The 24,391-nt window shown below is 46.8% G+C and overlaps 1 protein-coding gene across 9 annotated transcripts in view; it reads left to right on the plus strand.

Moving 5' to 3' along the window:
* The window catches only part of DGKG (diacylglycerol kinase gamma), a 237,372-nt gene that overhangs the window by 174,007 nt on the left and 38,974 nt on the right, over positions 1 to 24,391 (plus strand). For all 9 annotated transcript variants that reach the window (XR_010746779.1, XR_010746780.1, XR_010746781.1 and 6 more), the window contains one exon: positions 7,889 to 8,066. Coding sequence is in view for 6 of the 9 variants with exons in the window: in XM_066346986.1 (XP_066203083.1) it covers positions 7,889 to 8,066 (178 nt within the window). In the remaining 3 variants the exon portion in view is untranslated. The remainder of the gene's footprint in view (positions 1 to 7,888; positions 8,067 to 24,391) is intronic.

Here is a 24,391-nt window from a genome sequence, read left to right on the forward strand (position 1 = left end):
GAAGAATTTTTGGAGAAAATGGCATTTGTAGAGATTTGGAAGAAAAGCAGAGAAAGGGCACTAGAGTGTCCTCAGGAGGACTGTAGTAATGGGACTAGACAAGGATCATCCTCTGCTAATTAAGATGGCTATAATGGAAGATTCAGGTTGACAACACCTGAACCAACTATCCAATCTGTGCATCACAAAAAAATGAGACAAGCAAACTACGTGCCTCTTAATGATATGCAATAGAAAATATTCAACCCCAGCGATAATGTATTCTTGCCAAAAAGTCATCCATGAATTTGATCAGGCCTCCAGATCTAAAAGTATCAGTTTAGTAAAAATAGAGGAGACAGACTGAGAATATGTTTAAAAAACACCTCAGAGATGCAATCAGGAAAATTTAGAATCTAGGAAACACTGTAGCCTTACTTCTAAAAGTCTGGTCCATCACACACACACACACACACACACACACATACACACACACACACACAGCATCAGTATTACCAAGGAGCATGTAGAAATGTAGTCTCAGACCCGATCTCAGACCTCGTGAATCATAATCTGCATTTTAATAATCCTGCAGTGACTTGTGCATACAATAAAGTCTGGGAGACACTGATGTACAAGACAAATGTCCCATTTCCTTCAATAAACATTAAAAGACATGGAAAAAAAGGATGGGGAATTTATAGAGCAAAAGAAACTAAAATAAATATCAACCAAATTTAATCTGTATACCTTTCAGACAAATCAATTATTTTTAAAAATGAAACTATGGCCTGACCAGGCAGTGGCGCAGTGAATAGAGCGTCAGACTGGGATGCAGAGGACCCAGGTTCAAGACCCCGAGGTCACCAGCTTGAACGCAGGTTCATCTGGTTTGAGCAAAAGCTTACCAGCTTGGACCCAAGGTCACTGGCTCCAGCAAGAGGTTACTCGGTCTGCTGAAGGCCCACAGTCAAGGCACATAAGAGAAAGCAATCAATGAACAACTAAGGTGTCGCAATGCGCAATGAAAAACTAATGATTGATGTTTCTCATCTCTCCGTTCCTGTCTGTTGTCTGTCCCTGTCTATCCCTCTCTCTGACACCCTGTCTCTGTAATAAATAAATTAATAAATAAAAATGAAACTATGGAGGAAATTTTAACAATCCCTGGATATTATCGATATTAAGGAATTATTGTTACTCTTTAAGAGTATAATTGTATTGGGCAATTCTTTTTTAAAGAGTCTTATTTAAAGATACAGAAGTATTTATAGATTAAATGACAGTATCAGGGCTTTGCTATAAAATAGTTTAGTATGGAGGTGGGGAAATGAACTGGGGGTAGAGTTAAAACAAGATTGGCTGCGAGTTGCCAGTTGCTGAAGCTGAGATTTTGGGTATACGGGGATTTATCGTTCTCTCTACTTCCTATATATTTGGAAATCCCCACCATTAAAAGATTAAAAGGTCAAGGAGTCATCAAAGATGGGAGGGACAAATCAAGATAGCACAGTAGCAGGAAACATAAGAAAGGAAATTTCAAGCAGAAAGGGCACAAGCCCCCCAAAACAATTGAGGCCTGAGTTACACTTTAGATCTGCCCTGAGAGAGGTCATTCCAGAGATCAGACACAGCCCAATGGCAGGACTATAAAAAAACAATCTGCGCTCTAAGCGAGAGAAAATCCCGGTAATCGTGGCATCGTGAATCCAGGTTAGAAGAAGGGAGAATTTCCTAGTTGCTAAAAATTGAAACAGGTCATCAAGCAAATTATGGGATCTCCTTCTCTGAGGACCTTCAGAAATAGGATCGACAGGGCTGAAATGGAGGCGGCCTTGCTCAGGGGAGAGGAGGTTCAGATCCGCAGCCTTTTCGGGTCACCGAGGCGGGAAGGGGGCCGGGGGTGGGGAGCGGTGAGTGGTGGAGAAGGAGCGGAGAGAAGCGAGGGGGGGCGGGAAAGGACGCAACCTGGGCAGGGAAGCATCAGTGCCCGCCCACCCTCACCTCCTCTGCTCTTTGCCCCTTTCAGGGAGCACAGAGCACCCGGCGGTCCTAGTTCTGCCCAGAATTATAGGACTTTTTAGGAATTAGAGAGAATGGGATGGGGGGGGGGGGGGGGGGTTAGAAAGGAGAGGTTGAATACGAATTCCCATTGCATTCCATTTGCCATTACTGCTCCTAGGCTTGGTAACCCAGTCTCTGGGTTCCTGTGCGCCGGCCCAACACCAAACAAACAAACCATCCTGGCTCCGAAGGAAACCAGAGCTTTGGGTATTGTCTGCGCAAGCGGGACCGATGTGGAACGTGGCTGACAGCTGCGGGCGGGCGCAGCGGGCCTGGCAGGACGAGGGCGCGGACGCTCCTGGCCTGGAATCAGGCAGATTCCTGAACCGCTTCCAAGGGGGCTGGAGTGGGGCTGGCCCTGGGGCACCCCACCCCACCCTGTGCCTGCAGCCGGGCTGGCCCTGGGGCACCCCACCCCACCCTGTGCCTGCAGCCGGGCTGGCCCTGGGGCACCCCACCCCACCCTGTGCCTGCAGCGCGGCCTCGGACCCGAGCTCCCCGCCCTCCCGCACCTCACCACCCATGCACACTGGGAGCAGTGTTGCGGGCCTGTGCGCGCTCGCTGCCTGGGCAAGAGCTTTCTATTTCGGCCCAAAACTGGTCTATAAATACCGGTATTTGAATTCCGCTGCCGCGGAGCCGGCTAGCTCAGTCTCAAGTTAGGGACTGGCTAACGGTGCAAGCCGGGACGCCCCTCTCCCCGCGCTCTCCCCAGGAGCCACCCGAGTTGGAGACCCTGCGTCTCAGGGCCCCATGACCTCATGGAACTGTTGGAGGATTTAGCTCAGAAAGACCCCGGGACCAGGGAGCAGCCCAGGGCCCGTGTTCCATTTAAGCCGATGTGTACCTCTGTTGATTCCACTTTCCCAAATCCGGCATGGCAATGTTCTGCCTTTCCGGAGACCTGCGCGGACCTGGGGAAGGAAATTAGTGTGTGATGGCATACAGGTGTGGGCTGGCAAGGCTTTGACCAGCATGGGTCTGGCCAAGAGGCCATTAGAATGTTCCCCAAGTTCTCAGGTAATGGGAGAATGATTTCAGCTTAAAATATGCCTCGTGGCACAGATAATAGTATTAACTTATAATAATGCTAACGGTATGGAATGTTATTGCCTTCCAGAAACCGATCAAACCCTTGAAGTAGATGTTTATTCACCCACCCACCCTCATGTCACAAACGACAAATTAAAGCCCAAAGAGGTTAAGGAACCAATGCAAGCTCACGCAGCTGGCAAGTGAAGGAGCTAAGACTCAAACTGGTATCTCTCCATTTCCAAGGCCAGGCAAGCTCTTTCCAAGACACTGTATTGCCTCTCAGTTTCCAAATAGGTACAATCCAAGGGTTGGAGCATCTACTGTCCAACAGTCCCCAGACTCCTCCCACCTCTTCTGTTGTCAATGAGATAATGGGGGAAAGAGGCAATTTATTAAATAGCAGAGTGAGAACTGTCGGCTCTTACAGAGAGAGGTTAACTTAATGATAACCAGCTAGTCATGACCATGACTGGAGATGGAAGAGACCAGGTACACTTAAAACTCCAATAGGGAAGAAAGGGGACTTCGTGAAATATTATGTGCCAAGAACCGTGCTGTGCTAATGGTGTGCTTTCTGGTATTTTTTTACAAAGCTGGTACAGAGGTAAGATATAAAAATCCTTATAGCCAACACTGATGTGCCATGACTGCTATAAGTACTCTACAAGACAGGGTAGTGATGGGAGAGGTCCATTATTTAAACAAAGCTGGAAGTTGAATTTCGCTGTAAGTCTAGCATCAGCAAAAGTCCCAATTTGCCTCACTGACTTTCATCTCCAAAGCAGGAGACTGTTGGGGTTACATCCTGGCCCTGGCAGCTTGTTAAGTGGAAGCTGAGTAGAGTAAGCACTTTACCCCTGCGAGATCCTGCCAGTGTGGGTAGTAATGATGTCTCCTTCATTGCATTTGTGTGAGGGTCCCAGGAGAGAATGTAGGTGAAGAACCAGCACAGTACACAAGCTTAAACTGCTAATATTACTACTATTTCCTCTCAGAGAGAGGGGGCATTTTGATCAACAATGAATAAATTGAGGTAAAGTGGAAGTAATAAGAGCCAACAGGGAAAGTGACTTGTCTAGGAGATGATTAAGATACAGGAAGACAATGCTAGGCACAGAGTTGAGCAAAGTTTATTTCAGAGAGTTTAGAGAAAAGAAGAGTCTGACCCAGAGGGATTCTAGCCTAAACCCCTAAATAAGAATATGTGCATTGGCCCTGCCCAATGTCTCAGTGGATAGAGCACTGGCCCGGAATATGGATGTCCCAGGTCTAATTCCCGGTCAAGGCACACACGAGAAGTCACTGTCTGCTTTTCCTCCCTCTCCCTCTCCCCCTTCTCTCCCTCTTCCCCTCCTGCAGCTCCGCAGCTAGTGGCTCAATTGGTTCAAGCGTGGCCCTGGGCACAGAGGATAGTCACATTGAAGCACATCAGCCTCAAGCACGAAAAATAGCTCAGTCCTCAAACATTGGCCCCAGATGGGGTTGCCGGGTAGATCCTGGTTGGGGTGCATGCAGGAGTTTGCCTATCTCCACTCCTCTCACCTAAAAAAAAAAAAAAAAAAAAAGAATATGTGCATAAAGAATGAAATGATGGAAGACATTTCAAAATAAATTTCTAACAATTCATTAATTCTATTGAGAAGAAAAAGGAAAATACAAGAGGTTCTCGGGTTACAACATTCTTGACATAATGACGTTTTGAGTTTATCACACTCCCATAAAAACTTTAAAAAATTGAGACATGAGTGTTTCGGCTTATACCGTTAGTATCATACTTATGGACTCCATGGGCGAACTAGTTTGGTTGCATGCAGTGGAAGAATACGCAGTACAGTGGACAGTACAGTATATTTATGTTCTTTTACTTTTTCTGTGGCTTAGTTGTGTTTTTATGTTCTAGATTATGATTTTACAACTGTGCTAGAATAGGTAAGTGACTTAGGCTAGGGTGTGTTTTGACTTACAGCAAAATTCGGGTTATGTCATGGTGTAGGAGTGGAACTGTGTCGTAACCCGGGACCCACTGTAGTTATAAAAAAAGGATCACCATGACAGCAACAGGGAGGTCTGGGTTGAGCCCATGTTTTCAAGGGACAGTACACATACATACAAAGGCAAGGGAATGACATGCACCCAGGTGTGAATGCACAAAAACAGCCCAGATCTGGAAGCCTGGCTCAGGCCAGCTGAAGTCCAAGCAGAATATTAGACAATGCTTGAAGCAAAAAAAGAGCATGGAGAGCATATGAGTTCTCTTATTCTTTTTCTGATACAGGTTGTGATCATTTAAGAAATGCTATTTGGTCTCAGCACAACATCTTATGTTTTAGTGGAAAGTATACAGGATTGAGGTCTGGAGACCAGGTACTAGTCTAGCTCCACCATTAACAACTTGGGTGACCACAGGCAAGTTCCTTAACCTCGCTGGGCCTCATTTTTGAAAGATGGAGCATGTTCTCTTAGGTCCCTCTTATCTCAAGTTTCCACTTTCCATAGTGCAATGAAAAGTAGGCTGGGTCACAGTTCAGTTCAGAGGATACAGCCTCAGTAGAGCAGCCACAACCCTAGGACTGTTTAATGGACAATTTCTGGTGTGTTAAATTGACCAAAAAGAGGACTTGGTCCCTGATTTTGCCCTTAATATACATGTATTAATGACTTAATCCCCAAATGATAGGAGAGCTATGGGAAAAGGTCATAGAATTAAGATTTAAAATAAAATAGATGGCCTAGTAGAGGCCTGGGCTGAAAGCCAGATGAAATTAATTGACATAAATGTAAAACCCTGTGTCTTAAGTTATTCTTTTTTAATACCTATACGAGTTCAGGATAGGGAAGAGCTGGCTGAGAAGTAGGTGATGGAATCAGGACCCCCTCAAGCTAAACTGATGAAGCCATCATCTAGCCGCTAACAAAAGAGCTAGTACAAATTTGACCATATTTAAAAATAGGGATGATAACAATGGGAGACCTGTGTTGAGCCCTTACACGGGCTTCCCACGTTATCTCATTTACAGGGTATGATAGTTTCATAGGATCCCAGCCATTTGCCATTTGTGCCATCAGATCCTATCATTCATGTTGTTTCAATGCTGAGGGACTTACAGGGTAGGACAGTAACAAACTGTAGTGTGTGTGGAACAGAGCAAAGAGAGTAGGGAATGTCTGAAAACCAAGTCCTACAGGAGGGGACTGAGAGAATTGGCAGTGCTCAGCCTAGAGGAGGCACAACCACTGGTGGTGTGAAAGGGAAGATAAATACAGGAGTGGTTAACACTTGGGGCCCCACTGTCTGCCACCAAATCTGTGTACTTCTGTTAGTAAGTTGTGTGACTTTAGGCATGTTACTCAGCAGCTGCCTCAGATTCCCAAAATGTAAAAAGAGAGTAGTCATAGCAACTAACTTATAAGATTATTATGAAGGTGATAAATGAGATGTATATAAAAGCTCAGTTGGCAGATGCCAATGCTTAATATGTATATATGCACTATGATGATGATGATGATGATGATTTCATCATGTATCTGGTGAGCTGTCCCATTGGAGGAGGAAGAAGGGTGATTCTGTCTGATTCCAGAAGGGAGAATAAGACTAATGGGTAGAAACAGGAAGAAAGAGCATCTGATTCAACATAAAGAGAACTTTCAAAGAATCAGAATTTCCCAATGAAGGGATGACTTCCTAGTTTCCAGAGAAGCTCACTCTATTCCATTTTGTGATTGGTGAAACAAGTGATGGGGATAAGATACCATAAATTAAGAGCATCAATGAAATCAGAAGGTACACCAATGTGAATGGCAATAAGTCCTACCTTTCTATTCCTCCTCTGTTGAGAAATTTCTAGAAGTTTGGTTTATAGATAACCTTGAAGACCATGGATTTTGGTTGCATGCTTTTTATTTTTCCTGACTCACAATAAGCAAGATGAAAAGCTTGGGCTTTGTAGTGAAATTCCCAAACTTAGAATCTCTGCTCTGTTATTTACCAGTTGTGCGATCTTACCACACCTCTCTGGGTCCAGTTTTTTTCTCCTGCAAATGAAGTAAACTACCTAAAATCCTGACAAAGATCAGACCTACTATATTTCTTGCTGTATTGGTAAACATGGTGGCAAAGTGGTCTGAATTGATTGACATATGAGAGGGGCAAATTCAAGCTCTCTGATCTTTTGTGCCTGTCAGGGGGTGCCAATGGTGATTGGACAAACAGACTGTGCTACACTAGCAAGCACATATGCCAAAATTGCACTTACTATACAGATATGGAGACAGGAAAATTCTGAAAGTCTTCCAAATCTTAAAGTCTTCTACTTTCCCAGAAGGGATAAAATAAGAGGTGGTAAATGAAATTTTTCTGTGGTTGTAGAAAATCTACTTTGTGTTTGGTTCTGAAGTCAGGGTCCTATAAATCTTCACAGTGGTTACGAAGGGTCAGAATTGGTGATAATGAGGCTGGACCAGAGAAAACATTTGCAGTTCTCTGTGAACTATCTCTAAAGCCCTTCTAGATCTACAAGAAGGTCCCTGGAGTCTTATGTTGTCTTCCCCAGAGCTGACCAAAACTAGATCTCCCCCATCTTACTGCAGTGGACAAAACATCAGGCCTGAGCAACTTGCCAAAGATTCTGATTCTGACAAAAGCAGGGTGGTGGCTGAGGGCCCATCACAGCCTTCACGAGAGCCTTCACCACACACACACACACACACACACACACACACACACACCACATGTGCACACAAACACACAGAACCTTACATTGGGATGCACTGGAGATACTAACAGATGATTTTTTTTCTCTCTGTCCACTAGTGTGACGGGGTTGGGGTGGACCTGAGCAACATCTTCCTTGAAGGCATTGCCATTCTGAACATTCCCAGCATGTACGGTGGCACCAATCTCTGGGGAGAAACCAAGAAGAACCGCGCTGTGATCCAGGAGAGCAAAAAGGTTGTCACTGACCCCAAGGAACTGAAATTCTGCATCCAAGGTAAATCAGGCATGAGGAAAATTACTCTAGGTCACTGCCCTGGTGGAACGGTATTCAAGTGGGTAGAGGTCATGCTCTAGGGATATGCTGACTCACCATCCTTGATGTTGCAAAGTTTACAACCTAATTGAGAAAATTATCGATAAGGGAACCCTTACTGACAACCATTAGTCAAGTTGTGGGACTCCATGAGGTCAGGAGTCAAATGCTGTTCCGGTCAAGATTACCAGTGTTGGCCTTGGCTGGTTGGCTCAGTGGATAGAGCATCAACCCAGCATATAGATGTCCTGGCTTCAATTCCCAGTCAGGGCACACAGGAGAAGCAACCATCTGCTTCTCTCCCCCTCCACCTTCCCCTTCTTTCCCTCTTCCCCCTTTGCAGCCAGTGGCTCAATTGGTTTGAGCATTGGCCTGGTGCTGAGGATAACTCAGTTGGTCCACGTGTTGGCCTCAGGCACTGAGGATAGCTTGGTTGATCGGCCCCAGACAGAGGTTGCCGGGTGGATCCTGGTGGAGGTACATTCAGGAGTCTTGTCTCACTATCTCCCCGCCTCTTACTTACAAAAAAAAAAAAAGATTACCAGTGTCCTCCAGTAACTATATCCAGTAGTCAGCTCCCAACCTTGATCTCACTTCACCTGTCAGTGGCATTTGACCCAACTGATCACTCCCTGTTCTTAAAAATACTTGACTTCCCGGACTCCACACATTCCTGGTTTCCCTTCTATCCCACTTATTAGTCTTTCTCAGTCTCTTTTGCTGACTCCTCAGTTTCTCTCTAACCTGGTCATGCTAGAGGATCCCCAGGCAGGATCACCAACCCTCTTTTCTTTTCCTTGATACTCACTCCATTGATGACTTCATCCAGTAGTAAGACTTTATTCAAATACCAGGGGAACACCAATGACTTAGCTTGTCCAAAATGGAACTCCTGAGGGCCCTCTCTCAAACCCTCTCCACCCACAACCTTCTCCATCTCAGTTGGTGATAACTCCAACCTGCTCGTTGCTGGAGCCAAAATATTTGGCATCATCCTTGACTCCTCTTTTTATCTCGCATCTCACATCCAATTTATCAGAAAATCTGTTATCTCTACTTTTAAAAATAAAGGATCACCCACTTCTCACCACTTCATTCTTACTACCTTGGTCTGAACCACCATACTCTGACCCTAGGATTACTGCAAACCCTCCTAATTGAATTTCCTGCATGTACCACTCCCCTATAGAGTGGGTCCCACCACTGCATCAGAGTACTTGCAAATAAATGTCAGATTATTCTACGCTCCTGCTTCAAATCTTACAATGGCTCAAAGTAAAAACCAAAGGTCTTCATGTGGCCTGGGGGGCCCCAGATGGCCTAGACTCCCATCATCTCCGAGACTTCATCTTTTACTACTCTCCTTCTCACTCCCTCTGGCTTCTCTAGCGCAGCAGGCTGCTTCTATGAACTGACTATTCATTCTGCCTGGAACAACCAGTTAGTGTGTTTTAGAAACCATCAGCTGTACCTTCATACAGAACACAGCTTTCTGAGACTATGCTTAAAATTACCTTATCCTCTGCCTCTTACCAGCCATTACCTCCAATAAACGAACTAGGGACTCCAAAAGAGCTCCTGGAAGCTCTGGCTCCTCTGTGGATTGGAAGAAAGGGCCCCACTGATTCTCAGGGGTTCTCAACAGACTTGTGAGCTGGGATGGAGAAGCCAAGTCTGAAGGCATTAGCAAAGACATCACACTGGGAAGCAGGAGACGGGGGTTCAAGTCCAAGTGCTGCCACGAGCATACTTTCTGACATCTGTTTTTCTTTGCTGGAAAACCAGCCTCTTTTTATAAAATTTTGATAGCTGAATAGATGGGGCTGAACCAGATCATTGGCTCTTAAACCATGCCCGCTTGTAATGAAGCTTCTTGGGCACTAGCCCAGATCTACCTAATGTATCTCTGGTTTGGTTCCTAGAATGAGCTCCCCAGACGACTCTGATGGCCTGCCAGGGTTGAGAATCGCTGACACAGACAAGTATCCGTGAATCTAGGTCTGTCCCAGCTATTGGTGCTAAGATTGCATGTGATCCCACCAGTAGAAGGAGACAAAACTTGGCTGATCATTGAAGAGAAAAGTTCTGTGCTTGTTTTGAGCCCATCTATTAGACAAGCAGATTGCTATATTCCAATGCGAGGTCATCGAGAGGTGTCATCTCCATACCTCCATCCTTTCAGAGAGAACCCGGGAATTTGTATTTATCTGTTGCCCTCTTAAGTCCCCTTTATTTCACACAGTCAACTTTTCAATTTGTATAAATTATCCAACTGAATAACATGTTCCTCTTTCCTCCCTTGGCAGGGGAAGTTGTGGGTGCTAGCAGAGGGTGGGGGAAGCACTGGAGATAGAAAGTTCCTGAAAACTCTCCCACCCTGGTGCTCCTACTCCAACCCCCACTCTGACATCCAGCCCCATCAGAACAGAATCAGGGAAGATTCCTCCCCTCCCCCAACCTAAAGGCTTGGGAAAGCTCTTGCTGAGGACATGTTCTGGTTAGTGCTTAAAGACAGCCTACATCTTCCCCTTACGTATCTGACCATATGTTTTCCCCCTTCAAGCAAAAGTAATGTGTCTGCTGATCGCTCTTGACCATCATGTACAGAATTATCTTCCCCAAATCCCCCTTCCCCACCCCTAGAATGTGCTTTCAGAGCTAAAAACGAAGCTACTTCCTGTTCTCTGGACATGAGCTGATCAGAGCAGAGGCTGAGAAGGGGGCCCTGGTTCCCGGGCTTTGCAGAGACACCAACACTGAGCTTTCTTTTTGAAGGGGCCATGATGTCATGGAAGTTGAGATGTTAATGGAGAAAAGCTAAAGAGGCAACCAATTTCAGTGAAAAGCGTTGGCCTCAGAATCAAGAGCCCTGGGATCCAGCTCAGACTGCTTCTCACTAGTGCATGACATTGGGCAAGCCCTTTCACCTTGGGTTTTAATTTTCCTTATCTGTAAGATAGGTGAGGGTGACAATCATATAGGTTTGCGTAGATCATAGGTTCCTTATAGCTCCACAGAATTAAGGCATGGACAGGGTTTGGTCTAGGTGAACTCCTTGAACAGAATTGTGTTGCCATTTTCTTCCTTCCTTCAGTGTGTTTTCTCCCACAGTTTATAGGAGAACTGAGAAGGCAAGGATCTCTCTCAGCAGGCTCTTCATTTGGTGGGATTCTTTACTCCTTGGCAATATCATTGGGATTGGCGATGAGGGATTAGTCAAGAGAGAATTGTAGGAGGGAAGGAATTTATCACAGGAAGTGAAAGAGGACATGACAATAGAAGGGGTTACTGTAAAACCTTTCTTATTGTAAACCCATCTTTTTCCTTGGAAAGGCAATCCAAGAAGAAGGTTGTTCAAGATTAGCATGGAGCCCTGGCCGGTTGGCTCAGCGGTAGAGCGTCGGCCTAGCGTGCGGAGGACCCGGGTTCGATTCCCGGCCAGGGCACATAGGAGAAGCGCCCATTTGCTTCTCCACCCCTCTGCCGCGCTTTCCTCTCTGTCTCTCTCTTCCCCTCCCGCAGCCAAGGCTCCATTGGAGCAAAGATGGCCCGGGCGCTGGGCATGGCTCTGTGGCCTCTGCCTCAGGCGCTAGAGTGGCTCTGGTCGCAATATGGCGACGCCCAGGATGGGCAGAGCATCGCCCCCTGGGGGGTAGAGCACCGCCCCTGGTGGGCGTGCCGGGTGGATCCCGGTCGGGCGCATGCGGGAGTCTGTCTGACTGTCACTCCCTGTTTCCAGCTTCAGAAAAATGAAAAAGAAAAAAAAAAAAAAAAAAAAAAAAAAGATTAGCATGGAATGAATTCTATAAGAATTTGGCTGATTAGGCAACAATGAGGGGAACTGGGGAAAGTACCAAGCAGTTCAATGACCTGGGTTTACACTTTCTAGTTTTATAAATTTTAGGAAGTGACCTCACCTCCTGAGTCTCCACTTCCTCATCTATAAAATGGGCATTTACCACCTAGTTGTTCATGAAGGTGAAGGTTATGAAAGTGTCTGGAACACAGTTGAAGCTCAAATATTTAAAAAATATATTTTTCCTCACCTTTAATCTTATTATATGCTGAACCATACCTGTTGAATTTCTGATTTTGAAGTTTTCATCCCTAGCATTGCCATCTACCTACACTGTCACCAAGAAAGAGAAGAGCTCATGCCAAACCCTAGGTCAGCCTTTGTCCTAGCACATTAAACTCATACGATCAATTGCACTGTACCTACATTCTCCTTTCCTGGCCCTTTCAGATTCCAAGGATGGAAGGTGAACATTTTTCATCTTTGTATTCCCAGTGCCTGACCTAGTATAGTTAGTTAATCGAAGAAAGGTTACTAGATAAATGAGGAGCACCTAGATATTGGTTCTTTTTAGTTTTTATAACACCAATAAGAATAATGACAGATAGTCCTTGCATTTCTATTTTGTTTTGGCTTATAAATAGTTTTGCATATTATTAACTCAATGTAATGCTAACCGGAAACCCATGAGCAGGGATGTCCCCATTGCCATCCATACTCCTATTTCATACTAGGGAGAAGCAGAGGCCCAGAGCAGAGGTAAGACTTATATAATTTATGTCCAGTGGTGGGATAAGAACAAGCCCATGATTTCTAGCCTGGCTCCAAGTGACTGTCTCCAACCTAAAAAATGTATTTGAGGCCCTACTATGTGTATTTCATGAGCCAGGTACTTAGAAAATGGGAAGAATTTATGACCCAGTCCAGGAAAGGCTCCACATATACTTGCTGAAATTCTGTCCTACATGCAAGGCCGACCTCCAGGTCCCTCTCCTTGGAAGCTCATGGAAGGGAATCCAGCCTTTGATTTCCTTGAGCATTTAGTGTTGCCTCTGTCTTGAATATTGAACTAGAAGCTAGAAGACCCACCTCCAGCCATGTGACATTAGTTGAACCTTTCCACTGAACCCTTGTTACAAAATAGAAACAGTTATAGTCTCTCCATCAGCATTGTTGAAAGTTAAATGAGATCATCCAGGAAGGGCACTTAGCAGAGTGTCTGGGATATCATGAGCACTTGGTCAACAGTAATCAGACTTATCATTAAATGGTAAGTGGAAGATGATAAGTATTTAGTATACAATCAAAAAAAGAGGGGGCTGATCAGGCGGTGGCACAATAGATAGAGCTTCGGACTGGAACTTGGAGAACCCAGGTTCAAAACCCCATGGTCACTGGCCTGAGCCCAGAGGTCATTGGCTTGAAGCCCATGACCAGCTTAAGCCCAAGGTTGCTGGCTTGAGCAAGGGGTCACTTGCTCACTGTAGCCCTCTCCCCATCAAGGCACATATGAGAAAGCAAAAGATGAACAACTAAGGTGTCACAACAAGGAATTGATGCTTCTCATCTCTCTCTCTTCCTGTCTGTCTGTCCCTATCTGTCCCTTTCTATGTCTATCTCTGTCACACACACATCAAAATAATACAATTGGCCAAATTTAGAATTTCACTGTCTTGATCTCTAATTCAGGAATTTGGTCTAGATTCATTAAATGACCTGTGGCTCTAACAACCTGTAACTTACGGTTATTTATTGTCACTGTGCTTAATTGTGTTTGGCTTTTGCTGCCAATGAGGGAGTTACACAGAGCTGGCCTTCCAGTGAAGCAAGATAAGGATGAGGGTGCTTGGTCTTGCATCCAGGTGAAGCACCAAAGACATGGCAGGAAACTGGCTCAGTCCCTGTGAGGTGAGGGAGCAAAGCCCTAGACAGCTCAGCCATTGTTTCTCTCTGGCCCTACCCTAGAATGGAATGCAGAGACTTCCAAAACCTTTTCTCAGACTCTACAGGAGTAGCAAGGCTGTATCTGCCCCAGTACAGCCTCAGGCTTTAGCCAGTAGCAACCTTGAGGCTGTATCATCCACACTTGGCCCCTCTGGCTATTTGATATTAAAGCAACATTACTCTCAGTGATTTCTTTTTTAACAGTGTGTGTGTGTGTGTGTGTGTGTGTGTGTGTCAGAAACAGAGAGAGTCAGAGAAAGGGACAGACAGACAAGAAGGGAGAGAGATGAGAAATATCAATTCTTCATTGCAGCTCCCTAGTTGTTCATTGATTGCTTTCTCATATGTGCCTTGACCGTGGGCCTTCAGCAGACCAAGTAACCCCTTGCTCAAGCCAGCGACCTTGGGTCCAAGCTGGTGAGCTTTGCTCAAACCAGATGAGCCCATGCTCAAAGCTGGCGACCTCGGGGTCTCGAACCTGGGTCCTCCACATCCCAGTCCGATGCTCTATCCACTGCCCCACCACATGGTCAGGCTCAGTGATTTCTTAGTCAATCCCATTTGAACTGCAAACAGGGTATTCTTGACAAAGGCATGGGTCTTCTAACTCTAGTTCAATATTCAGTTCCTTAACATTACACTGACTCTCAAGTACAAGTCCTCTAAACCAGTGGTCCCCAACCTTTTTTGGGCCACAGACCGGTTTAATGTCAGAAAATATTTTCACGGACCGGCCTTTAGGGTGGGACGAATAAATGTATCACGTTACCGAGACAAGCGTCAAGAGTGAGTCTTAGGCCCTGGCCGGTTGGCTCAGTAGTAGAGCGTCGGCCTGACGTGCAGAAGTCCCGGATTCGATTCCCGGCCAGGGCACACAGGAGAAGCGTCCATCTGCTTCTCCATCCCTCCCCCTCTCCTTCCTCTCTGTCTCTCTCTTCCCCTCCCGCAGCCAAGGCTCCATTGGAGCAAAGATGGCCCGGGTGCTGGGAATGGCTCCTTGGCCTCTGCCCCAGGCGCTGGAGTGGCTCTGGTCGCAACAGAGTGACCCCCCCCCCCCCGGAGGGGCAGAGCATCGCCCCCTGGTGGGCAGAGCATCGCCCCTGGCGGGCGTGCCGGGTGGATCCCGGTCGGGCGCATGCGGGAGTCTGTCTGACTGTCTCTCCCCGTTTCCAGCTTCAGAAAAATACACACACACACACACACACACACACACACACACAATACTGAGTCTTAGACGAATGTAACAGAGGGAATCTGGTCATTTTTTAAAAATAAAACATCATTCAGACTTAAATATAAATAAAACAGAAATAATGTAAGTTATTTATTCTTTCTCTGCAGACCAGTACCAAATGGCCCACAGACCGGTACCGGTCTGCGGCCTGGGGCTTGGGGACCACTGCTCTAAACTAGTGGTAGTCAACCTGGTCCCTACCGCCCACTAGTGGGCATTCCAGCTTTCATGGTGGGCAGTAGTGGAGCAACCAAAATATAAATAAAAAGATAGATTTAACTATAGTAAGTTGTTTTATAAAGATTTATTCTGCCAAACTTAACAAAAATCCAACATAAAGTACTTGGTAAGTAATTATTATTATATGCTTTCACTTGCTGTAACTCTGCTTTATAGATTTTATAAAGTAAAGTTACTTCCCTACTTTATAAATCACCATTACTGTGGAACTGGTGGGCAGTTAGAGAATTTTACTACTAACAGAGATACAAAAGTAGGCAGTAGGTATAAAAAGGTTGATTACCCCTGCTCTAAACAAAGAGGGTAAAATCTCCCTAGATCTTCACTAGGTTATAATTTTTTGCAATTCCTGGTGGAAAAAAACAAAACAAAAAAAAATGACAAACATTGTTGGTAGAATGTACACTTTGTTTTTTTGTTTGTTTTTTAAGAGAGAGGTAGGGAAAGAGAAACAGAGAGACAGGAACATCAAGCTCTTTCTGTGTGTGCCTTGACCAGGGATTGAACCAGCAACTTCTGTGCTTCTGGATGACACTCAACGGAGCTATCTGGCCAGGGCTTAATTTTTATTGATTTTTTTTTTCCAGAGAGAGAGAGGAAGGGAAAGAAAGGGGGGGGGGAAGCATTCACTTATTCTTACACTTACTTGTGCATTCAATGGTTGCTTCCTGCGTGCCTGGACTTGAGATCGAACCCGCAACCTTGTCACTTTGGGATGATGCTCTCATTTTGGGATTTTGCTCTAACTTACTGAGCTAACTGGCCAGGGCCAGAAAGCTTTGAATCAATTTCCCATCAGTGAAGATATACTGTCATTTATTTAACACACATTTATGAAGCACTTACCAAGTGCCAGGTACCAGGGAACAATAATGAGCAAAAACAGACATAGTCTATATAGCCAAGTAGGAAGTACGGGAGCCAGATGTCAATGAAATAATCTCACAAAGAGGCACATAATTAGGTAATAGCTAACCAGGACCTCTGCAAGTCTATCCGGCCAGTGTGCAGCTCACAGGTGCGCCTCACTAGCCTGGTCCTCAAACCAGCAGAGCAGGCACTCACAGAGACTTCTTCCAGCAAATGCATGTAGTCAACAGATCTGAACCCCAAGCGCCGAGGCCTTGTCTGGGAAGGGGAAAGCCCTCCTGCTTCAAAGTTAGTTGTCTTCTTCACTACTTTGCAGGGCACACATGGTTCAATCTGCCTGTGCACTGTGCCCATTTAGAGTTTCACTCATTGTATGTACCATACCCTTAATCCTAAAGCAAGGGAATGGAATGCCATTTAGCCATCTGTGAGTCATACTCTCAGGTAAGGCGCTAGAGCTCAGAGGAGACAATAAAATAACTGCAAGCACATGGCCCTGTGGCCCTGGCCAGTTTGCTCAGTGGATAGAGCATCAGATCAGCACGCAGTCATCCTGGGTTCAATCTCTGGTCACAGCACACAAGAAAAGCAACCATCTGCTTCTCTTTCTCTCCCTCTTCCCCTTCTCTCCCTCTTCTCCTTCCGCAGCCAGTGGCTTGATTGGTTTGAGCATGTGCTCCAGGCACTGAGAGCTTGGTTGATTCAAGCATCAGCCCCAGATGGGGGTTGCCAGGTGGATCATAGTCGGGGCACATGCAGGAGTCCATCTTTATTATCTCCCCTCCTCTCACTTAAAGAAAGGAAGGAAGAAAGGGAGGGAGGGAAGGAGGGGAGGAAGGAGGAAAGGGAGGAAGGAGGAAAGGAAGGAAGGAAGGAAGGAAGGAAGGAAGGAAGGAAGGGAGGGAGGGAGGGAGGGAGGGAGGGAGGGAGGGAGGGAGGGAGGGAGGGAGGGAAAAGACAGTAGCCACGGCCACCATCATAGCCACTTGGCCCATGTAGGTTCACATTTGATTTGGACAGACAGTAATGAAACAATGGACCCAAGAACTGGTGAGCCATTAGCTTTAATCCTAGCTTGCACCCGGCGGGCAAGAAATACACACAGTGGGAAAACACTTCCCTTTCCATTCAGGGCTCCCAAAGCCACTGACTTATCCGAGTTTCCTAGAATCAAAGGTTTCTACCTCACCAGCCTTATTCACCTCTGTTCCCCATCTCCTTCTCTGTGCACAAACTGGCTTCTCCTTCAGCACTCCACCATCTTGGCTGCCTCTCCTCTCCACCACGTGGCCTTTCTCTGTTCTCCTACAGCATGGGCTCCTCCTAGAACATAATCACTCTTCCCCTGGAACAACGTGTTCTTTCTTCCTTTTAAAATCTTTTGGCGGCCCTGGCCGGTTGGCTCAGCGGTAGAGCGTCGGCCTAGCGTGCGGAGGACCCGGGTTTGATTCCTGGCCAGGGCACACAGGAGAAGCGCCCATTTGCTTCTCCACCCCTCCGCCGCGCTTTCCTCTCTGTCTCTCTCTTCCCCTCCCGCAGCCAAGGCTCCATTGGAGCAAAGATGGCCCGGGCGCTGGGGATGGCTCCTCGGCCTCTGCCCCAGGCGCTAGAGTGGCTCTGGTCGCAATATGGCGACGCCCAGGATGGGCAGAGCATCGCCCCCTGGTGGGCAGAGCGCCGCCCCATGGTGGGCGTGCCGGGTGGATCCCGGTCGGGCGCATGCGGGAGTCTTTCTGACTGTCTCTCCCTGTTTCCAGCTTCAGAAAAATGAAAAAAAAAAAAAAAAAAAAAAAAAAAGATAAAATCTTTTGGCGTGAAAGCCCTCCCCCAACACATATTAACATAATCACGCCTATCCCAAGCAAGAAGGGCAACTAATATTATCACCTGGGTGACAGGCTTCCACGTGGGCAATGCCATCTTTAACAAAGTGAGCATAATATATTTTATCTGCCTAACAATCCACCCCTATGCTCACTTTACTACCCACAATCTACACCACCAGCATCCCTGTGCAAGGAAATTAGGCACATCATACAAATTACAAATACATGACAAATCATACAATTTCAACAATTACAAAGGTACATTTCACCAGTCTCTGAGTACTTTGCCAAAAGTGCAAAATGTCCTTGGCCTTCTTTCCAGCCATGGGAAAAGCTTCCTGAGACAGGGAAAGGGCCTCCAGCAAAGCCGCTCCCCACCCCCATCAGGAATTTCACATCATCCAAAATCCATAAGTCCATCCAACAAAGGATCTAGTGCCCACTCCGGTTGTAGTCCAGGAATCAGTCCACGCACGTGGGGCCTCAGCCACCCCCCTCATCCCTGCCATCCTGGTAGGTCTTACACCAGGGGTCCCCAAACTACGGCCCACGGGCCACATGCGGCCCCCTGAGGCCATTTATCTGGCCCCCGCCGCACTTCCGGAAGGGGCACCTCTTTCATTGGTGGTCAGTGAGAGGAGCACATTGACCATCTCATTAGCCAAAAGCAGGCCCATAGTTCCCACTGAAATACTGGTCAGTTTGTTGATTTATATTTACTTGTTCTTCATTTTAAATATTGTATTTGTTCCCGTTTTGGTTTTTTTACTTTAAAATAAGATATGTGCAGTGTGCATAGGGATTTGTTCATAGTTTTTTCTTATAGTCCGGCCCTCCAACGGTCTGAGGGACAGTGAACTGGCCCCCTGTGTAAAAAGTTTGGGGACCCCTGTCTTACACTGTCCCAAAGAGGAGCACATGGCAATGGCAGTCAGCAATTCCATCTCTACTCCAGAGAGCATGATGGCATGCACCCCTATGTCTCAAAATCACAGACCTACCAGGGGTATAGTAGATACTCCTTGCTGCTGGCCTCTCACCTTCCGGAGACTGCGGATCGCATCTCCAGCCCGATTCACCTCATCCTGCAAAGAGGAACTGAAAACATCAGCTCCTACTGCCGGGCTCGAGCCCTGGGCTGCCGCCGCCGCCTTTTGCTCAACAGGCCTTGCAGCCCAGCTCCAGCCTCAGCCCCAGCCTCCCACTGCTGCTGGCTGTCCACAACGTCCAGGGCAATCTGCAACTCATAAACCTATGATTTCTTCTCCAGCGGCTGCTCCATTTCCAAGAGAATCTCACGAACCTGGTCGGCCTCCCCCAGTGCTTGCTCCAGCTCCAGGGTCAGCATCTCTTTCTCCCATGTTTGCTCCAGCTCCTTCCACTGCTCAGTTTGCAGGTCCCGGGCAGCCTCTTCCACAGAGCTCTTGGCTTCCTCACACATGGCTGTAAACGTCAGCCAGCCTACGGCCCACAAAAGGACAGCCATGGGGAACCATAACAGCAGCCAGTCCTCTACTCCACCGCTCAAAGGTGGTGGTGGCTCCATACTGAACTGTATCGAATCCTGCCACAGACTGCACCAAATGTAAAGCCAGTAGCCACGGCCACCATCACAGCCGCCTGGCCAGTGCAGGTTCATATTTGATTTGAACAGACAGTAATGAAACAATGGAGCCAAGAACTGGTGGGCCATTAGCTTTAATCCTAGCTTGTACCCTGTGGGCAAGAAATACACACAGTGGGAAAACACTTCCCTTTCCATTCAGGGCTCCCAAAACCACTGACTTATCTGAGTTTCCTAGAATCAAAGGTTTCTAACCTCACCAGTCTTATTTACCTCTGTTCCCCATCTCCTTCTCTCTGCACAAACTGGCTTCTCCTTCAGCACTCCACCATCTTGGCTGCTTCTCTTGGCCTCCTCCACATGGCCTTTCCCTGCTCTCCTGCAGCATGGGCTTCTCCTAGAAAGTAATCACTCTTGCCCCGGAATGTGATCTCTCTTCCTTTTAAAACCTTTTGGCGCGAAAGCCCTCCCCCAACACATATTAATATAATCACACCCATCCCAAGCAAGAAAGGCAACTAATATTATCACCTGGGCAATGAGCTTCCACGTGGGCAGCTCCATCTTTAACAAATTGAGCATAATATATTTTATCTGCCAGAAAGGAGATTCCTTCTTCCCCACAAACCAGCCAACAGGATCCTAGCACTGCCCGCAGGCTCGACCTTCCCCTGTCTGCCTCCACACCCAACCCCTCCCAACGCAAGCAGCTTCCAGGCACAGAATGGATGCCCTTAAACAGGGGCCTGCATCTTTTCCACTTCCAGCACACTGCCAGCACCCATCGCTTCCCATTTTCAGGCCAATTCATTCAACATTTGTTAAGCACCTACTTGAACTTAGCACTAGATGTTAAAACCATTTTACATTCATCATCTTACTTTAATCCCCTACAGAAACACTTTATAATTAGAAAAAATGAGGCCCAAGGAGGTTAATTGACCTGTCCAAGGCCATACTAATTGGTGGATCTGGGACTAGAGCCAAGTCCTAGAATTCCAAACATGGCATTCTTTCCATACACATCACAGTACTCTCCCTCCTCCCCACTTCTGGCAGATCCTGACCCGACAGCCAGAAAACACCCTTCCCGATTGCAACTCTCCTCTAGCTGTGCCTTTCTGGGGCAGGTGGGTGGTGTGTGCATCTTTCTGAGCTGTGATGCATTTGGTCGGGGTAGATTTCTGCAGTATACCTTCTGTATGTCATGGTTTGAGTTGAACTTTCTAGTTCACCACTGTTTGCTTTTATTACATACACTATGCCTGCAATTGACACTTCTTGAGCTCAGGGAGCAAAGTAATGCCAGATAATACACCAACCAGTATTCGGCCATCAGGTCAAGAAACTCAGCCTTCCACTTAATAGGATTGCATTGCCAAGAATTCTTCCCTGAGAGGAGCTAAGGTGAGGCTCATTCCACACCAAGCTCACTTCCCTGTCTTCAGAGACCCTAGCACTTGAAGAGAGCTTGTCTCTGCCTTGAGTCCTTTATATTTAGTTCATTTTTGGAGTCAGTCGGGTTTGAATTCCAGCTGTACCACATTCCAGCTTTGTGATATTAGGCAAATTCTTCCATCTCTCCAAGCCTCAAGGATGGCATTGCTATTTTTATTTTATTTTAATTGGGATAATAGATTCTACCTGACAGAACTGTCACATGGATTAAAAGCAATAACCTTTGTAAAACCCTAGGCCTGGCCTAGAGTCCTTGCCCAGGAATGGTCATTCTTTTCACATCCTCACTGGGACCACCCAGTCAAGATTCCCTGTAGCTCAGTTTCCCAAACCTTACAAGACATCCTCACCCTTGGTTTTTCTTAGCGGCATGGTGATGTTAGACCTTTACTTCAGAGCCAGTTTCAGGAAATCCCATCTTCCTGAGAAAGTCCCCTCCACACAACTCTGCCAGCAAATTGCTTCTCCCCTTTTGAAGCAGCTGACCCTTAGTATAAAGGGATTTAGAAGGCCCTCCCCAACATACAGAGCCTTCATCAGAATCCTGCCTAATGCCACCCAAACAGAGGATCCCCACCCCACCGCTCAAACAGGCTTTCTGGAACCAACAACCATGGTCAGTGTGAGCCAGCACTTGCCTCAGTGTCAGGCTGAGCTGAACATTCTGTCTTCCGCAGTGTGAGGAACGGCAAGGACTGCTGCCAATCTGCTCTTGACCCAGACAGTCAGGAAATCCAGGCTCCAGTGCCATTGTTGGAAGAGCTCAGACAGACCATAGGACAGAATGCCCTCACCCCCAGCATGGGAAAATGAAGGTCCCGAGGAGGGAAGAGACTTGCCCAATGTCTCACAACCAGATAGCCAGATAGCCAGTGCACGGTCTGAAATCCCAGGCCCTGCCTGCTGGGCCAACACATTCCCTCTCCTTCCAACCCTGCAGCCTCTCTACTCTTCAGAAAGCAGAGGCTCTTGCTGGATCTCCTTTCTGCCTGCTTCCATCTGGATTAGGGTCTGACCATTTCTATGCCCTGATGGGGCTTTACTGACCCCTGGGAGTCGAAGAAACCTGCAATCAGTGTGATGAGGGCAGGGCACAAACACAACTCCCTCAGAGTGGGTGCCCAGCTGGACTGAGGGTATCAAATCCATGCCTGAAAGATCTTCAGATCCTACTCTGCTCCCTCCTTGCTCAGCCCAGAAACAAGGGAAGGCCTGATTGTTGTGAGATTGCATTGCACACTTGTACACACACAAGGAAAGGAAAGGAACTAAAGGAACTCATTTCCAAATAAAAAGCTAAGTATCCTCCCTGTTTTCAAGTAAAAGAAGTAGAAATAGGGATACTCTACTCATCAGGAGGGGCAGTTACCCTAAAATCTCAAGGTCACAGTATCTCAGCCCTTCATGGAATCCCTGTCCTTCTCTTCCTCAGCACCCTATTCTTCCCCCTCTCTCTCCCCCCTCTTCTTCCCCCACCCTCCCCACACCTCTACTACCCCCCACCTTCCTCCTCCTGCACTGCCTTACCTGGGTTACATCAATTACCATCTGCAGAAGGCCATGCACTTACCATGTAGCAAAATCAGAATTTCCTGAGGGAAAGTCCCTTTCTAAGTAAACAAAACATCACAATAACAGCCACTGTTTCTTGAAGGCCTGTGTGTGCTCTCTGTGCTGGGTGCTTGGTGGCATCACTTCTGAGCCTCACAACAACCCTGTTAGTGAGCTTTTAGATCCACATTTTCCAGATAAAAAAACAGACTCAGAGAAGTGACTCCTCCCAAGGTAATAAGACTAGTGAGTGCCAAGCGATAGGATTCAGACCCCCGCCTGTCTACAGTCCAAGCTTCCAGCCTGCCTTAGAGCATAGTCTTCATGTTGTGTTTACAGAATGCCGGGAAAGAGCCCTCCTGCCTGTGGAGTCGGCTGGTTGGGGGCCATCTCCCCTACCCTGTATCTGAGTTGAGAGCTCTAGGGCAAGCATTGGCCATAGACTGTTCTTGAGGTCGGTTATGGTTGGGATACCTGTGAGCCTGGTGCTTTGAGAGGCCAGGTGGGAAGGGGGGGGGGGTCTGTTTGGCCAGTTACAACCTTCCTTTCTTCCTTTTTGTACCCAAGGAAACCTCAAAGACCCCTCCTCTTTGGAAGATCAGGACACAGTCTTTTGGGGTCCTTTCCATCTGCCCACCCCCAGGCTGTTTTCAGGTGGCCATGCTTCCAAGCCCGCTTTGAAGCTCTTTAGCTAGGAGCCATCTTTCATCTGCACAAACCTGACCCAGTGGGAAGCTTAGGCGACTGATCAGTGCATGGCTTTGTCGGGCTTTGGATGCCTGAGCCGCCGAGGGCACGTGGCTCATCTCCATGGAAATTTGGAGGGAGGAGAGGAGCCCAAGGTGAGCCTGCTACAGTCTTGGCAGACCAAGTCTGAGAGAGGCCTGCCAGCTGCACTCACCTGTCTAGACTGTGGGGACTGAACCTGGCCCTACCGCAGGGCAGAGCTGGGCTTGTATCCTTCCTTTCTGAAGAGAGTAGGAAGGTCCCATGCAACCCCAGTGCATGTCAGCTTCTCAATAACAGAGTGATAAGGACATTACTAACTGTAATTTACAGAATACCTTCACATTCTTTAACTCTTTTGTTCTCAAAATCACTCATGAAGTAGATTTTATTGTCCCTGTCAAGGCCAGGGATGTGGGGGAATTTTGTCCCCCTAAAAGTTTATATGTTGAAGCTCTAATCCACAAATCACCACAAATGAGGAGCCCAGATCATGACACCCATATATCCTCTGTTTTTCTTGCATCTTAAATGACGGAATTTTCATTAATGTGAACCAGCAGCCATGATGAGAAAGAACACAAACATTATGCATTATGGGAAAGAGGCAAAAACCAGACAAGGTCATCACTTTGTGTTATCTGCAGGCTAAATGAGCTAATTCATGGAAAGCCTGTTACCTAGTTCAATCAAGGAAAGTAGTTATTATTATCATTATTATTATTAATTAATCATTATCATTTTCTCTTTCGGGCCAAATCTGTCAAGGTCTTTGGTACTAAAACAAGTATCTGATTCAGTTTATTCAACAAACATTTATTGGGAACCTTTTATATACCAAGGGCTGAGCTAGTTGCTAGGGATGCAAAGAAACAAAACAAGAACACAGCCCCGCCTACAACTCTCAGTGGCCGTGGGAGAATTAGATGACCAGAAACAGTTGTCATAGATGAGATCCACCATCTGAGCACAGGAGAAGGAAGAAGCATGGTGCTTGGGGAATCCCAGCAGAGAGAAGGGGGTTCTCCAGCAACAGGTTACCTGTGCAGGGAAGAGACCAGAGAGCAACTGATGTTG

The sequence above is a fragment of the Saccopteryx leptura genome, chromosome 8, assembly GCF_036850995.1.
Source record: "Saccopteryx leptura isolate mSacLep1 chromosome 8, mSacLep1_pri_phased_curated, whole genome shotgun sequence".
Lineage (NCBI taxonomy): Eukaryota > Metazoa > Chordata > Mammalia > Chiroptera > Emballonuridae > Saccopteryx > Saccopteryx leptura.